This window comes from Erpetoichthys calabaricus, chromosome 4 (assembly GCF_900747795.2).
Source record: "Erpetoichthys calabaricus chromosome 4, fErpCal1.3, whole genome shotgun sequence".
Lineage (NCBI taxonomy): Eukaryota > Metazoa > Chordata > Cladistia > Polypteriformes > Polypteridae > Erpetoichthys > Erpetoichthys calabaricus.
In genome coordinates this window covers 278,819,503-278,837,125 of record NC_041397.2, presented here as the reverse complement: position 1 = coordinate 278,837,125, position 17,623 = coordinate 278,819,503, and the positions used below count along the sequence as shown (strand labels likewise).

Here is a 17,623-nt window from a genome sequence, read left to right as displayed (position 1 = left end):
TGCAGGCGGTAAATAAAAGAGAGAGAAAGAGAAGAAGAAAAAAAAACTGTGTGCGGAAAAGAAGAAATTAAAAGGATATATTTTGCACTTGTGTCTCTGTGCCTGTGTGTGTAGGGGGCTGATCGTTCACAACGTGTAAGGAAGACGCAAAGAAGTGTTTGTTAAGGTCTTGTTACAGTACATAATAGTAAATGAGTAATAGATGCATTTTTGCAGTATCTAAACTAAAGTGTCAGCCATAATTTGATATATTGAGGGCAGAGAAGGCAGCAGTCAGTGGAGGTCTGCAGCCAGACCCTTCTCAGCCAGTGTGATCACCAATTCAAGATGTGCTTGGTGTCAGGTAATGTCAAGTGCCATAATGATGTCTTAGTGTATGCCCTTAGAACACAAAAGAAAGCGGAAACATGAAGCCATTGACTTCTGGCTTTGAAAAAATATTCTTGTTTCAAAATAAATGTCTTTGCTGTGACATCCTCCACCGGCATTTGCATTGAAGTACAACACTTTAGCACCAAAAGAATTGAAACTAATCTTTGTAATAAGCTGATGGATCCAGCAGGGAACAGGTGTTGAAATGAAATGAAGTCGGCTTCCCTTCTGTCCAGGCCACACATTTCCAGATGGACTGCAACACCTCCTGGTCTTTTTCCCCCCTATAACTTTCCACTTCATTTAAAGGTGATGCAGACACAGCTAATTTTTTGTTATCACGCTCTCAGAGCTGCCACCTTCAATTTACCAAATTACGTGTAATTTTTCAATGGAGTGTACTTACTGGAAAATAATGACATCCTGAGTAGAACAGGTCACCAACTTCTCAAAGCTTTCTTATATTCTATTTTATTAAAAAACTGAATACTCATAAAATTCAATTAATTTATTCTTATTAAGCAGCATAAACACCAAAAAGGACAAAACATACTGTTGAAGCAAATTAAAAGAAAATCAACCTCAAAGTAGGGTAGACAGTGGCCATAAAGGGATGAACTGCACATGGCCATTAGTGTGTCAGCTTAAAAAGGTGCAGTCTTGTCCTGCAAGGGACAGCTAAAAAATGCATCAGGAAATAAAGAGTTAGGCAAAAGAAGAGTCTGAAAACAGGTGAGGACCAAAACAGAATTAATAATATAATCTTTAGGCAAATTCAGGGGTCTCAGACGTGTTGGCAAGCATCTGAGGCTCAAAATGCAAAATGAAATAAAGCACAAAGTAGCACAGACTCATTTAGGAAGGCTAAATACATGGCTGCCAAAAATGCCAAGCTTTAAGACGCCTGTAAAATAGTGCAACTTCTTCTTCTTGTTGTTTCGGCTGCTCCCATTAGGATTTGCCACAGCGGTTCATCTTCTTCCGTATCTTTCTGTCCTCTCCATCTTGCTCTGTTACACCCATCACTTGCATGTCTTCTCTCTCCACATCCATAAACCTTCTCTTAGGCCTTAGCTTCCCTGGTACCTCTATCCTCAGCATCATCCTCCCAATATACCCAGCATCTCTCCTCTGCATGTGTCCAAACCAATGCAATCTCGCCTCTCTGACTTTGTCTCCCAACCGTCCAACTTGAGCTGACTCTCTAATGTCCTCATTTCTAATCCCATCCATCCTCGTCACACCCAGTGAAAATCTTAGCATCTTTAACTCTGCCACCTCGAGCTCTGTCTTCTGCTTTCTGGTCAGTGCCACCGTCTCCAACCCATATAACATAGCTGGTCTCACTACCGTCCTGTAGACCTTCCCTTTCACTATTGCTGATACCCATCTGTCACAAATCACTCCTGACACTCTTCTCTACCCATTCCATCCTGCCTGCACTCTCTTTTTCACTTCTCTTCCACAATCCCCATTACTCTGTACTATTGATCCCAAGTATTTAAACTCATCCACCTTCGCCAACTCTACTCCCTGCATCCTCACCATTCCACTGACCTTCCTCTTATTTACGCACATGTATTCTGTCTTGTTCCTACTGACCTTCATTCCTCTCCTCTCTAGAGCATATCTCCACCTCTCCAGGGTCTCCTTAACTTGCTCTCTACTATCGCTACAGATCACAATGTCGTCAACAAACATCATAGTCCACTGAGACTCTTGTCTAATCTCGTCTCTCAACCTGTCCATCACCATTGCAAATAAGAAAGGGCTCAGAGCCGAATCCTGATGTAATTCCATGTCCACCTTGAATACATCTGTCACTTCTACTGCAGACCTCACCACTGTCACACTACCCTCGTACATATCCTGTACAACTATTACATACTTCTCTGCCACTCCCGACTTCCTCATACAAAACCACAGCTCCTCTTGAGGCACCCTGCCATATGCTTTCTCCAGGTCCACAAAGATGCAATGCAACTCCTTCTGGCCTTCTCTAAACTTCTCCATCAACATCCTCAGAGTAAACATCGCATCTGTGGTGCTCTTTCTTGGCATGAAACCATACTGCTGCTCACTAATCATCACCTCACTTCTTAACCTAGCTTCCACTACTCTTTCCCATAACTTCATGCTGTGGCTCATCAATTTTATTCCCCTGTAGTTACTACAGTCCTGTTCATCCCCCTTATTCTTAAATATCGGCACCAGTACACTTCTTCTCCACTCCTCAGGTATCCTCTCACTTTCCAAGATTCCATTAAACAATCTGGTTAAAAACTCCACTGCCATTTCTCCTAAACACCTCCATGCTTCCGTAGATATGTCAACTGGACCAACGACCTTTCCATTCTTCATCCTCTTCATAGCTGTCCTTACTTCCTTCTTGCTAATCCGTTGCACGTCTTGATTCACTATCTCCACATCATCCAACCTCTTCTCTCTGTCGTTCTCTTCATTCATCAGCCTCTCAAAGTACTCTTTCCATCTGCTCAACACACCCTCCTCACCTGCGAGTACGTTTCCATCTTTATCCTTTATCACCCTAACCTGCTGCACGTCTTTCCCACCTCGGTCCTGTTTCAGTAGGGATCTTTGATGGTTCCATGTGCACCTTTAGAGAAGATGCCCTCGGCCCATCCATTCAGGTAGATTTAACTATAACAGACTGTGACAGTATTCTATACCCTTAAGACTGTCCTCGGTTCCAAAGCTTTCATTTAACTAATGTGATATACAGTATGGATTAGGCTCTGTTCTTAATAATTGAGCATATGCTTAACCATCAGAAACAACTTCAAGTCCTTCTGATCATTTTTGCTGAAGACACCTATTAGTTCACTCTTTATCATAAGAGTATAATGCACAACACAAAATATGGCCCAAAATTGGCCTAAAAATTAGGATTTTAGGAGTCTAGAAGGCTAAAAATATGGGGGGAAATCCCAAAAAGCAAGACGCCTTGCATAAATAGACATCAAGAGGAGTCGACCGGTATGTCATATCTGGACAAAGCAACTAAAGTGATTTCACAACGTACTTAAGTCACTCGTGTGAACACATTTTTTTTAATGTTAACTGGCTTGCTAAAGTTACTTCTCAGTGTCATAGGTCATGGTAAGAAAACAAAAAACTGGCTTTGTTGCTACTGAATTGATCTGGAGATTGTGGCAGAATCTTCATCCATACTAGCCATTATCACCTCAGGAATAGAAATTTCTAATCTGAAAACTGGAGAAAAAAAAAAAAAAAAAGATTGTCACTGGAGGATTCAATTTGCAGCGTAATAATTCACACAAATCCATACAGAGGTATGTTCTCAGATTCTCCCAGCGTCTTTGGGTCTTTTAGGTTTTTTTTCTTTGGGGTACTACCATTTCCCATGCATATCTCAATCCAAATTGAGCCCACGTGGGTTGGGTGCAGGGATGGCCTGGTGCCCTGTCCAGGGTTGATTCCCGTCCCAAATCTACTGAGAGGCTCTGACTGCTCCCAATCTAATCTGGATTAAGGAGTTTGGAGAACATTCTATCACTTATCTGCATTCACCACCACCTCTCATGGATCTCTAAAGCCTCTCAGCATTCACCGCCTAAATTTTCAGAACTTTGCCTCTTATCATTTTCATCTTTTCTCTCTTTTGATCAATATGCTGTAAACCCTTGTCATTTTAACACAGTTATTCTAGGAGTCTGTGCTTGACAAGATTTTAATATAAATATTTGATTTTTATTAATTCTGCTTGCTGTGGTGAGGAAGAGGCTACGATATTAATTGCAAAAATCTATGCAGTCTGTGCTATTATTAATAATGGCTGCTTTACATATCTTTCCTGCTGTGGCACACAACGGTCGTAAACAACAAACCAAATCAAAATTACAGTATATTAGTAAGCAGCATGTCACCCAAGATAAAATTCTGGAAACTTACTTATAAAAAGGTCAGTTATTCTCTTTTCAGCCTCTCTCGTCTCTAGAGGTGCTGTTCAGCAGCAGTCCTGACAAGCCCATTTAAATTTGCTGTTTGCCCCCAAATAAACCAGAAATAAGACTTACACTCCAGAATGAAAGTAATGATTTTTTTGTTTGGATGGATACTGTGATTTAATCAGCCATCCGAGGGAGCACAGCTTCAACCTGTCATTCCATCTGAGTACAGTAAACGTACACTATCGAGTGAAGAGCTCTCACACAGAACTTGAGCAGGAGCAGATTACATAATAAATTCAATTTCCATTGACATTGAGAAAAAAAGGCAGCACTTTCACAAATAGGCCTACAGTTGTTCTCTAAACTTCTACTCATAGGTTATCTTTAAATGCCGCTTTCTGCTCTCTTACATGGATCACCTGCATGTAGCAAACTTCAGGTGAGGTTTCTCACGACACCGTTTTTAAGCCCAGACATTAAAGGCAGACTGACATCAAATCTAATCGCACTCTAATATAGCCCCGATAAAAAACACCCTTACCCCAATATGAAGAACATAAATGAAAAATTTGTATTTTACAACAATACTGACCATGGTGTCTACAGAAAGTATGATAAACAAACCCCACTGAATTTGCTTTGCCTTGAGTTGGGTGAAAACGTTTGGAATTCTGATGAACTCTGCAAAATGCATTATGTCAATGGAGGTATGTGTTGCTGAGAGCTAGGGGAGAATCTGCCAACAATGCTGGACCAATTATTGTAGCCAAGCTGTAAGGCAGAATTGCTAAACACTGTGCCTCCCCTAGACAGAGTAATACTTGGGGGCCTTTATGACTCCGTGTCTCCTTGGTGTCCATCATAATGACTAACTAGCACTCACTGAGCCTGTCATGCAAGAGACCAACATTATATGCTTGGGTGGCAGCCCCCCGACACTACCTGATCTGTGTTACATGATTCAACCAGCAGTGAAAACTCAATGCACAATCAATCTATGCAGAACAAAGTATTTAATAATTCTCATCTGGTTCAGTTAAGCTACCCCACAACTAAAAATACTGTTTTTTATTTTTTTTTTTAAATGCATGTTGGGTACAAATCCAAGTGGACTACCAATTGGGTAGTGACATAAATGCATGCGTGAAGTAGATCAAGCAGCACCATAAAGGGTGAACTGAAGTATGCCTACAGGATGGATGTGTGAAAATTCTGCGCATGTGCAATTCAAATCACATAGTGACATCGCCATCCAACATTGGCTACTACAGCAGTAAGATGTCACGCTGTCCTCACAAAGTAGTACAGGATGCCAGACAAAAAAAAAAAAGCTTCCTAAAATGGAGGTGCTGTGAATTTTCAAGGAATAATTTAGAGAACAATGTGACCAGAAAACCCATCAAACTTGTAGCAAAATATGATTTAGAAAATTTTGCTGATCAACACTAGCGAGAAACATTTATGTCTTAAAAACACATACACAGAACACATATCTTGAGCACTTTTACAAGTCCAATAAAAAGTAACAAAAATACACTGTAAAGTATTACTGAGGATTGAAGTCCAAAAACCAGTGATGATATCAATCCTAAGCATTCCTGAAGCATGGGTGCTGCCGTGCACAATTGATTTGGAATTGTTCAACCCTTCTCAGATCTGCACTTCCATTGGTTTCCAGATTTTGCAGTGCCACTGATGATCTGAGCACCAAATGATTCCTATAGCAGACCACTGATGATTGCATAAGATACAGTAGGTTACACTATTTGGCTAGTGCTGCCTCCCTGTTAGATTTTTCCCTTCCTTCTTACTTTTTTTGTTAAGGCAGGACTTCTGGATTTAAGAATCAAGATCATTGGATAAGGTCACCTTACCTCATCAATGTCCTATAGTTATATGGTGAGTAACTGTCACTATACATACAGTATGTTAAGTGACTCTTTAAGGCAACAATGCCATTGACACAGACAAACATTATAGTGTAATATGTAGCACTGCTACATGCATAAGGACCCCTAGAGAGTATTTCCAAAAAGCACACTTATGAGATTCAGACCAAGTTCAATAAATCTTTCTTGACTCAAAGAGCATTGAGCATAGAGAAACTTGGAACACTTATTTAAAAACAAAAACAAACAGATTGAGAGGTGACATGATTAAAATGTTTACATTTATGAAAGGAATTTGTACAGTTCTTACTTTAAAATAAATTCTTAGCCTGAAATCTTGCTGAGGGCAGATTGTGCACAAATGTTAGAAAATTCTTCCTTTAAGAAAAGAACCAAAGGCACATGGAATAAATTACTAAGTAGTGTAGAGTAGTGCAGGGGTGGGCAAATTCAGTCCTGGAGGGCCGCAGTGGTTGCAGGTTTTTGTTCCAACCCAGTTGCTTAATTAAAAACCAATCCTTGTCAATTATTTAATTGCATGGCTTGCTAGTGCTTTAACTCTGCCATGTCAGGTCATTCTCATATCCTAGATTTATTTTCCTTTCTAAGGATATCATCCAAATGATTTGAAGTCCAAAACCGATGAGTTATTCTCAGTGCTTCACTTTTTTCTCTTCACTTTCCTTTCAAGTATTTAATTAAACCAAATAGTGCGTGATAAATACACACAGGTGTAAATGGTAACAAGCTAAGTGGAGAAATGCTGGCCTCTTTTGTCATTTGCGTGGTATTGCTAATTAGGAGCAATTAAAAACCAAGAATACAACTGTTTAAGACTAAAATAAGCAATAAGGGTTCAAAATCTTAACGAGTGAGACAACTAAAGTGAAGCTGAAGTGTTACTTGAGCAATAAGGGCTTCTTATTAAGCAGTTGGGTTGGAGCAAAAACCTGCAGATACTGCAGCCCTCCAGGACTGAATCTGCCCACCCCTGGTGTAGTGGACTTGAAGGACAGTGAAATCATGACTTGATGTTATTTTGGACAAACTGCATGAATTATATGGACGAGCTTGTTGTAGTGAATGGCCTGTTCTTGTCACAATTTTTTTTTCTTTAACTTTTTAATATTCTCAAATTTGTGCTGATAGTCTAAAAGCTTTCCGTAGTGCATGATATTCTAGTTCATTAAGATTTTCAAGTAAAGGAGCAAACTGTGCTTGATCATAAATTCTCACCTCTGTACTGCAATAAGAAAATTTAGAGAACAGAAAATTGTTGGAAAAATTTGCTCAGTGGTCACTAATATAACTGCTCATTAGTCTGATAGCCTACTCCACCAAGTATAACATGGTTCACAAATGAGTGGAAACCATTCAGTCTTATCAAACTTGCTCAGTTAGCCAATAGCAAAGTAATCCAGAGAGTTTTTAAAAGTTGTCAGAATTGTGAAATAGGAACACATCAACTATTGCTGTCATAATGTTGCAGTTCTGGGCCAATTAGAAGGAAAGTTTCAACGAAACAGTTTCATTCATTGGTTTCCAGCCAAACTTACCATTACTGCAGACAAACACCCTAAGAGCAACTATGGATTCTCTCTTGAGTGAGCATGTCACTCCAAAACAATACAGATAGTGAAGAGAATCTTCAAAACTGCATAACAATTTATTCATGACTCTAAGGGTCTCTTTGCAATGGGCTAAATGTTCATTAAAAGAATATCATGAATAAATGCTATACTTAAATGTTATGAAACTGGAAGTCTTTCATTGTTTAAAATTTGAATTTGGAATTATCTTGTTCATTCTCAAGTAACTATAGAGTTGGAACAGATGTCTCTAGTACCTGGGATCCAAATCTAAATGTTCTCTCTCCCTCTCTGCATGTGAACAGACCAGTCAGACTACAATCACACATGATGTCACATTCAGGATGGGCACTAAATGCTCGGTGTTTTGTGTTTTATGGTTAACTCACAGGAGGAACGAGTTGTTATTTATGCATGTTCTTCATCATCCCCCAGGTAGACTTTTGTCAATAAAACCACCGTACTTGATACAATATTTTGTAATTTAAAACTCTTTGGGTTATGTTGGCACAGAGAAATGCCCTTGTCTCATGTTGGCTGAAGGGTCTGTTCACTGTTTCCACAGTTGTTTTAAGCTAATCTAATGACCAATGTGTATGACAGGTGTAGATAGATATGGATAGTTATTTTGCTCTCTAACTTGTAATGAATATTACCAATGAACCTATGCACACAACTTCAGATGGAAAGCTGAAAATAACAAAAGCATTAATTCAAGGGTACTGAAAAGAATCAAAGGTAAATTGTTGTAAATTATTTCACTACAGCTTAAAACAAAATAGCTACACTAAAAACAAAGCAGTCATATAAGATAAAAGACAAGGTGAATAAGGGTGGAAGAAACAGAAGATGAGTGTGGTCAGAATTTGGAACTGTTTCTACATTTTTGATTTTAGCAAATAAAAGACTGCATTCCTGGCCACATAAGTATTATTTACTTTTAGCCCTCAGAGTTTTCTTTTACAAAGAATTTTTTAAATTGACAATTTAAATTATTCATGTGTACTTCTGTTGGCATACAAACCTATTATTGCTGAGAATTTTCAAATATATTTGGTTCATGCTTATATCCCACATACAAATGGTAAATTATTAACATTCCCATAGGCGAGAAACAATATGCTCCTAAAATAGTCAGAACAATGACAAAACAACACTTAAAACATATTATCTTCTTTCACTTGAAAATTAACATCCTGACAGTATGGTATTAAAGATAAAATCCTTTTTTTAATAGTATGTGTTTCCGTCTGCTTATCAAGTATTTTTCTATTTATCTTTCACTTTATGTAAAATTATGCCTGAGGTGCCTTGAAAGCTTGCATATTTTAGTCTTTCTAGGTAGCCAATAAAAGGTTTCATTTTGTTTAACTTCTCACCACATCCATAATGGCTATCACGGTACAACAGTTTATATTTTACAAAGATATTAGCTCATATAAGGAATGACAAAGCACATACTTCTATGTAAATAAATACATTTTAATCACAAAATCAGTACAGCAACAAGGACAGTAGAGTATATGAAGATGCAAACCTTTACATTTACACACTTAACTTGTGTGCAACACTGCTGCATTAGTGGGAAGGGGTATATCGAATAATAAATATTGATAAAATAATTTATAAACAATAATGAAAAAAATTATATCTCTGTACATCATTCAAAAATTAGAATCTACAGTTTTACCCTCTGTAACAAATTACACAAATTATTTAAATTATCATAATGGCATAAGGTGTTTTACATTTGTGTTTACTAATTTACACATTACTAATGCATACTAATATACAGTATCTGCTATTCTATGTTTACACTTTTATTCAGTGTCTTCAGTGCATAATTAACATCGTGCATACTAATTAATGGCAAAATACAGAAAGAAAGTTAAAATATTTTCATGGGCTGCACACTTTCATTAGTGCTTTACATTATTTCTTGTCCGCTAACTTTAACTTTTTTAAAATTTTCTTTAACATCATCATGTATATGGAATACCAGTAAAATTACAGAGTTATCTTGTCCAGTACAAAATAGGTGGCACTTGTTAATGATTTGGATACAAAAGCAGGCAACTTGCAATAAACAGGCTCAGCAGGGAATGACAGGTCTCAAAACTGTCGTTTTTCATTATATAACAAATAAAGTGTGGAGCAGGTAATAGCCATTAATAGGGAAACCAAACCCATTAGCATCTTTTGAAACCAAAGGCACTGATCAATCTGTGCTTCAAATTTTTTATTGCTTGCCATCAATCTGAAAATCTGTAAGACAACAGAGAACAAAAAATTTATTTCGTATTAAGTGTAAGCATACTGAATGCAAGATAAAATGTTTTCTTATTTATATTGGTGTGTTTAATAGTAACAATTTAAGTTCTTTTCAGTCCTGACTTATCATTATTCTTACAAAGTACTATAAAAATATCACAATAACACTAAACGTTTTTATTATAGAGGAACCCAAGCCAAATGCTAGTACACTGGGACATCAGGAAATGTAGATCATTTCTTATAATGCAACTTAATTCATGAATTCACAGGAACACTTCACATTTTAGCAGTTAAAACTGTTATTTCTCAACACTACAACCAATGAAAAATGCATGATAATGTGCAAATCTGCTATCTTGACATCTCCCATTTTAAAAGAATAGTAACATATTTTTATAGCATCTGGATGTAATGGGGTAAGGGTTGAATGTTTATGCCTGGTTTTGCCTATCTCAACAGCAAATTAAACAATGCTAAAAGGAGACTTAACTGCATCACAGCCAGCAGTTTGGAAAACTGCCTGCCTAGTGCTTGACAAATATTTCCTTTGGATACCTAGTTAACTGGCAGGTTTTAAGTCAATATATCAAAGGCCCACAGGAGTAAATGATACATGAAGGTTAAGTACTTAGAGCAAAATTACAATACCAAGACTATGCATGTAGTGAATGCTTAGGGGCTTTAATGCTGTACAACAGAGTGGCTACAGATTTTTTCTTGCAGCTACTCAACAATCTCTAATTGAATTTCTCCTCTAATTATGTTCCTCTATTTTGTTATGACTTTAAAACATGTCAACAATGTTTATTTGACTTTCACCAAAACCTAAGAAATATTTTGGTATTGGTTTTGGGCTTACATGACTAAAAGGAAAGTTAGACATTACAAGACACATTTAGATTGCTGCTGACAAAGTATTAAATAAGTAAACAGATATGTGTAAATATTTATTAGAAATAAAAAATACAATTGTTCAGTTAATCAAAATGTTAATTTATACAGTGAATCTATTTTCCCCAATGTAAGATGAAAACTGAGTAAAAATATGCAATCACTGCTCATAAACTGTTCAGGAAAAAAGCTGGTACACACTTCAAAAAAATAAGCTGTGCATATAAAAACGTTACATTTGTTTTGTAAGGGGAACAACAAAGTGTTTAAAAGGCACTTCTGTGCGTAAATTGCTATAATAGGAAATGTGTGAACAGCTGTACTGAATATTTTGGAAGCATCAGAAATTAATTTCCTAACTCTAATTGCAGCTTTACTCGTATGACTTTGTAATCTATAAGACTATGTTGGCATTGCCTTTTGTTCTGCCTTTCATCACAAAACAGGAGTGTGTTTCCTGAAAAACTGTAGTGCCAAAAACATCTTAATGTTGTCAATTTACGAGTGTTTTCTAAAATCCCCCCTCACCAACCTACTCATTAATCATGAAGTGTATCTTAAAATGATAGACGTAATCAGGCAGAGCTTGTTAATTTCATGTCATGACAATTCTTTAGAAATTTAGAATAATAAAATTCATACCAGATAATATAATTTTCATGCATAGTTGTTAAAACTGATAAGTAACCTCAAATAGTAATTAATACAACACAGTACATTAGTAAACTTGCAGCATAGTGAAATGCAATATATAGTAGGCATAAAGAAAATGCACTTCCTCTGTCTTCATAAGCCATCCGGTGGCATCAGATTTTCTCTTTAGTGGTGTTACACTACGGCAGTTGCATGTTCAATGTCTCACAACACTGATGTTACAACAGGAATACCCCAAACCAATAAAGACAAGCAGAATATATACAATTATACCAGGCTGGCATGAAGGATAGACAGGCCATTATCATTACTGTTTTTATGTAATTATTTTCTTCATCAGCTTCTATATTATATTTGCCACTTTTTCTTTCACATCAGTACCTAATGTAGCTAATGATATGTAGTCACTTATCTCATCCAACTTTTGGTTGCTATGTATCTTAGTAAAAACTCATTTTAGCCAAAATTAGGCCTCTTTATACCAAGTCAGCATGATCTGAATGCTGCAGAGTATCTAGGTCATGTTATTAGATATTAGTAATTCCTTTACAGCAACTGCCTGTTTCAAATGAATACTTGCAGAAGAATAACATATGTCACAAAGCAGGTATTGTCTCAACCTGGTTCTTCAATTTTGAGAGCAACTTCTTTTAGCTTAGAACAGTCCCCAAATCTTAATGCAGTGAAGTACTTTTGGGATTCTTTGAGATTTGGAAGCACTGCATGATGTTACAGCATCAGTATTGACCAAAATCCCAAAATAATGCTTCCCAAATCCATGCCTTGAAGAATTCACACTGCTTTAGAGACAAAAGGGTATCCTGTACTAGTTAGGTGGACCTAATAAAGTGGCCACATAGTGTAAATTAGCTTCAAGCAGAACAAGTTCTGGGAAATGCGTTGTCATCTTCATCTGAGTACAGGGCTATTAATTAAGATAATTTGTCAACATTTTTAGTTAATGCTAAGGAAAAGAGGTAGTGTATATGGGCCCCTCTCAAACTGTTCTGCAGTCTAAATAAAACTCTTACTTCAAACAACCATAATGTTACTGATTAATAAGCCAGTATTCGTAGGCTGGCACGAGCACTACTGAAAATAGTCAAACAAAAATGTAACTATATTGCTAAAGACAAACTGCCATTTATGATTTGCTCTTGTTCTTTTCTTAACTAGCACTGTGCAACATTAAATGCCAAATAATAATGCATTAAATTAAATGATGAATTAAATTAGACACCCACTATTTCGTCACATATCCTGGGTACACAGCACACGGATAGTGCCTTGCTTACAACATATGTGCAGAGGGTACAGACCTATAAATACCTGGGAGTGCAGCTGGATGATAAATTGGACTGGACTGCCAATACTGATTCTCTGTGCAAGAGAGGACAGAGCCGGCTGTACTTCCTTAGAAGACTGGCGTCCTTCAACATCTGCAATAAGATGCTGCAGATGTTCTATCAGACGGTTGTGGCGAGCGCCCTCTTCTACGCGGTGGTGTGCTGGGGAAGCAGCATTAAGAAGAAATACGCCTCACGCCTGGACAAACTGGTGAGGAAGGCAGGCTCTATTGTAGGCATTGAGCTAGACAGTTTGACATCCGTGGTAGAGCGACGGGCGCTCAGCAGGCTCCTATCAATTATGAAGAATCCACTGCATCCACTAAACAGTGTCATCTCCAGACAGAGGAGCAGCTTCAGCGACAGACTGCTGTCACTGTCCTGCTCCACTGACAGACTGAGGAGATCGTTCCTCCCCCAAACTATGCGACTCTTCAATTCCAACCGGGGTTTGGGGTAAATGTTAACATTATTCAAAGTTATTGTCTGTTTTTACCTGCATTTTTATTACTCTTTAATTTAATATTGTTTTTGTATCAGTATGCTGCTGCTGGAGTATGTGAATTTCCCCTTGGGATTAATAAAGTATCTATCTATCTATCTATCTATCTATCTATCTATCTATCTACAACATGTATTAAATGCTTTCACACTATGCACAGTTATAACCCAGGCTTTATGGGTGGGAACATGTTAAAACAGTTTAAAGGTGAATTGTTAATACTGTATTGTCAAACTCTTGTTACAATGATGTCATTTACTTCTTCTTTAAGGAGTTACCCTAAGTTCTTGTCAATAAGCCGCGGCTTATCTAAGGAAAAAAGTTGTGAAAATGAAAAAATAGAATATCGGCTTATACATAAGTCCGGCTTATACATCCATCGCGGGGGTTGCGTTCCAGAACCACCCGCGAAATAAGAATATCCGCGAAGTAGAAACCATATGTTTATATGGTTATTTTTATATTGTCATGCTTGGGTCACAGATTTGCGCAGAAACACAGGAGGTTGTAGAGAGACAGGAACGTTATTCAAACACTGCAAACAAACATTTGTCTCTTTTTCAAAAGTTTAAACTGTGCTCCATGACAAGACAGAGATGACAGTTCCGTCTCACAATTAAAAGAATGCAAACATATCTTCCTCTTCAAAGCAGTGAAGCAAACAAATCAATATGTCTGTTTGGCTTTTAAGTATGCGAAGCACCGCGGCACAAAGCTGTTGAAGGCGGCAGCTCACACCCCCTCCGTCAGGAGCAGACAAAGAGAGGGAGAGGGAGAGTTTGTTTTTCAGTCAAAAATCAATACGTGCCCTTCGAGCTTTTAAGTATGCGAAGCACTGTGCAGCATGTCTTTTCAGGAATCAGCTTTACAAAAGATAGCAACGTGAAGATAATCTTTCAGCATTTTTAGACGAGCGTCCGTATCGTCTAGGTGTGCAAACAGCCCCCCTGCTCAATCCCCATACGTCAGGATCACAGATAGTCAGCGCAAGAGAGAGAGAACAGTAAGCCGGGTAGCTTCTCAGCCATCTGCCAAAAGCGTCCCTTGTATGAAATCAACTGGGCAAACCAACTGAGGAAGCATGTACCAGAAATTAAAAGACCCATTGTCCGCAGAAATCCGCGATATATATTTAAATATGGTTACATATAAAATCACAATTTAAATGACCGCTACGCGCTCGTGTTGACTCGGCGACGCCCAGAGCAGAAAGAACGCGCTCCGGCCGCTCCAACCGCGCCATGCGGGGAGTGAGAGAGACGGCAATATCTCACACTCTCTCCCCCTTAAAGAAATTAAATGGGCGCGAGTGCAATATCTCACACTCTCTCCCCCCTTAAAGAAATTAAATGGGCGCGAGTGAGACCACTGACCTCCCTCCCTTCTATTAGTTATAGGTTATAGTACGTTCGGCTTATCCATGAGTCCGGCTTATCTATGATACGATTTTATTTTAAAAATTCGTATGATTTTTGGTCTCCGGCTAATACATGAGTCCGGCTTATAGACAAGAACTTAGGGTAATTGTAATTATGCTAAACTAGAAGAATACAGGTGTCAATGCTTTCATCAACACATTTTTGACCTTCAGTTGTCAGCTCTAGTTGTGTAAATATTTTTCCCCAGCAATACTTTTAACAGTGCATATAAGGCACTAGACTATACTGATAAAACTTACACCTCCATAGCAAACGTAATCTGGCAAAGTAGTAAAAAAATAAAATATTTCTAAAGACAAAATATAAATAGATGATTTAACTACCCTTCCAAGGAATTTCTTTTAGTAAGGAATACTAAGGAGAAAGCCAAACAAAATTCATATCTAAAAAAATTGAAAATCTAGACTGTACATAAATATGCTTATGGTCTACAGAATCTGTAATTTGTATACAAAAATGCATCAACATGCAAAAACAATTCAGATTTATCCTTTCATTTAAAAATGTTTGATTGCAAACCTTTGAATTCATATCTTCATGGTTGTTGTCAGCACAGTTTTCCACTGGTCTCTCATTCAGAAGCAAACTGCTTGGTTTATTGCTTTCAACAACATGACATCTTAACCTGTATTATTCCAACCAAAAACAGAAAGCACATAAATTTCCAGATAAAATACATAAATCATAATAATAAAACTATCCAAAAACTATCTGAAGAGTGGTATAGGTGAAGACATTTATATATGATTATAATTATTTGCACATTAGAACTTAACACAATAAAGAAAAACGCTAAGTGATACAAACAAACATTTTTCTTTATACTGACAGTTTACTGACTATTTCATATGACAGGAAGAATGATATGAACGCATGTATCCCATTACTGAGAAAACGTCACTGATTCAGGACACTAAATCATCTCACAGAACACTCCGGTAATACTGTATATCCTTGGCAGCAAGCTGAATTATAGACAATAAATCATTCCACAGATATTGGTTAAATTTGAAATAAACTCTTAAACATCAGTAACTACCTTACTCCACAAAAAGAACATTTTAAAATATACCCTTTCAACTGCTTATTAACACAAATATCTAATCAGCCAATCGCATGGCAGCAACTCAATGCACGTAGACATGTAGACATTGTCAAGACAACCTGGTGAAGTTCAAACTGAGCATCAGAATGGGGAAGAAAGGCAATTTAAATGTCTTTGAATGTGGCATGGTTGTTGGTGCCAGACGGGGTGGTCTGAGTATTTTTAGAAACTGTGGATCTACTGGGATTCTCACACACAACCATATCTAGGGGATCAAAGAGAATGGTCTGAAAAAGGGAAAATATCCAGTGAGTGGCGATTCTTTGGATGAAAATGCCTTGTTGACGCCAGAGGTCAGAGGAGAATGGCCAGACTGGTTTAAGGTGATAGAAAAGCAACAGAAACTCAAATAACCACTTGTTACAACCCAGGTATGCAGAAGACTATCTCTGAACACACAACATGTCAAACCTTGAAGCAGATGAGCTACAACAGCAGGAGGCCACACTGGGTGCCACTCCTGTCAGCTAAGAACAGGCAACTGTGGCTACAATTTACACGGGCTGACCAAAATCGGACAACAGAAGACTGGAAAAATGTTGCCTGGTCTGATGAGTTTCGATTCCTGCTGTGACATTTGGATGGTAGGGTCAGAATTTGGTGCCAACAACATGAAAACATGGATCCATCCCACCTTGTATCAACTGTTCAGGGTGGTGGTGGAGGTGCAATGGTGTGGGGGGTATTTTCTTAGCACACTTTGGGCCCCTTAGTACCAACTGAGCATCCTTTAAATGCAACAGCCTAGGTGAGTATTGTTGTTGACCATGTCCATCCCTTCAAGACTGTAGTATACCCATCTTCTGATGGCTACTTCCAGCAAGATATTGCGCCATGTCACAAAGCTCAGATCAGCTCCAAGTGTTTTCTTGAACATGACAATGAGTTTACTGTACTCAAATAGCCTCCACAGTCACCATATCACAATCCAGTACAGCACCTGGATTGTGATATGGTGACTGTGGAACATGAGATTCACATCATGAATGTGCAGCAGACAAATCTGCAGCAACTGCGTGATGGTAGCATGTCAATATGGACTGAAATCCCTGAGGAATGTTTCCAGCACCTTGTTGGATCCATGTCATGAAGAATTACGGAAGTTCTGAAGGCAAAAGTGGGTCCAGCCCAGTACCAGCAAGGTGTACCGAATAAGGTGGCCAGTGACTGACTGAGTGTATGTGTGTGTATATATATATTTTTTTGTATTTTTTTTTTTAAAGGTACTATTTAGTCTACAGAATTTCAAACTTATGATCATGCAACTTAAATTAAGGAATATTACAGGTGAAGCAAATGTTTTTGACAAAACAGTCAAAATAAAAGAAATTAAAACTCAAGGATGAACATTGGTCTCATCCAGTAATCTTTACAATCATTTTTCCTTACCATTCAAACATAAAAATTACATAAAATGTTATATATTCAAATGGGACAATACAGTTGAAAAAGCAGAAACAAATATAAATTTGGTATGCCAGACTTCCTGTTTGAAAACAAACTTAAAGATAGAACTATACATTACTCTTCTGTGACCAGTCAAGTAAAATCTCAGAGCAATGAAGCTCATTCATTAAGATACCCAAATACTGCCTATAGGATTTACATCCACAAGAGTGTTAAAAGGAAA

At 37.7% G+C, this 17,623-nt stretch overlaps 2 protein-coding genes across 3 annotated transcripts in view; one reads left to right on the top strand and one right to left on the bottom strand.

Annotated features, from left to right (window-relative positions):
• Positions 1–17,623, top strand: part of LOC114650919 (ankyrin repeat and SOCS box protein 9-like) — a 336,765-nt gene that overhangs the window by 86,088 nt on the left and 233,054 nt on the right. The gene's annotated exons all lie outside the window — the stretch shown is intronic.
• Positions 9,244–17,623, bottom strand: part of mospd2 (motile sperm domain containing 2) — a 111,200-nt gene continuing 102,820 nt past the window's right edge. For both annotated transcript variants that reach the window (XM_051927225.1, XM_051927226.1), the window contains exons 14-15: positions 15,408–15,513; positions 9,244–10,047 (exon numbers count right to left, since the gene is read on the bottom strand). In XM_051927225.1, coding sequence (XP_051783185.1) covers positions 9,895–10,047; positions 15,408–15,513 — 259 coding nt within the window. In that variant the 3' untranslated portion in view covers positions 9,244–9,894. The remainder of the gene's footprint in view (positions 10,048–15,407; positions 15,514–17,623) is intronic.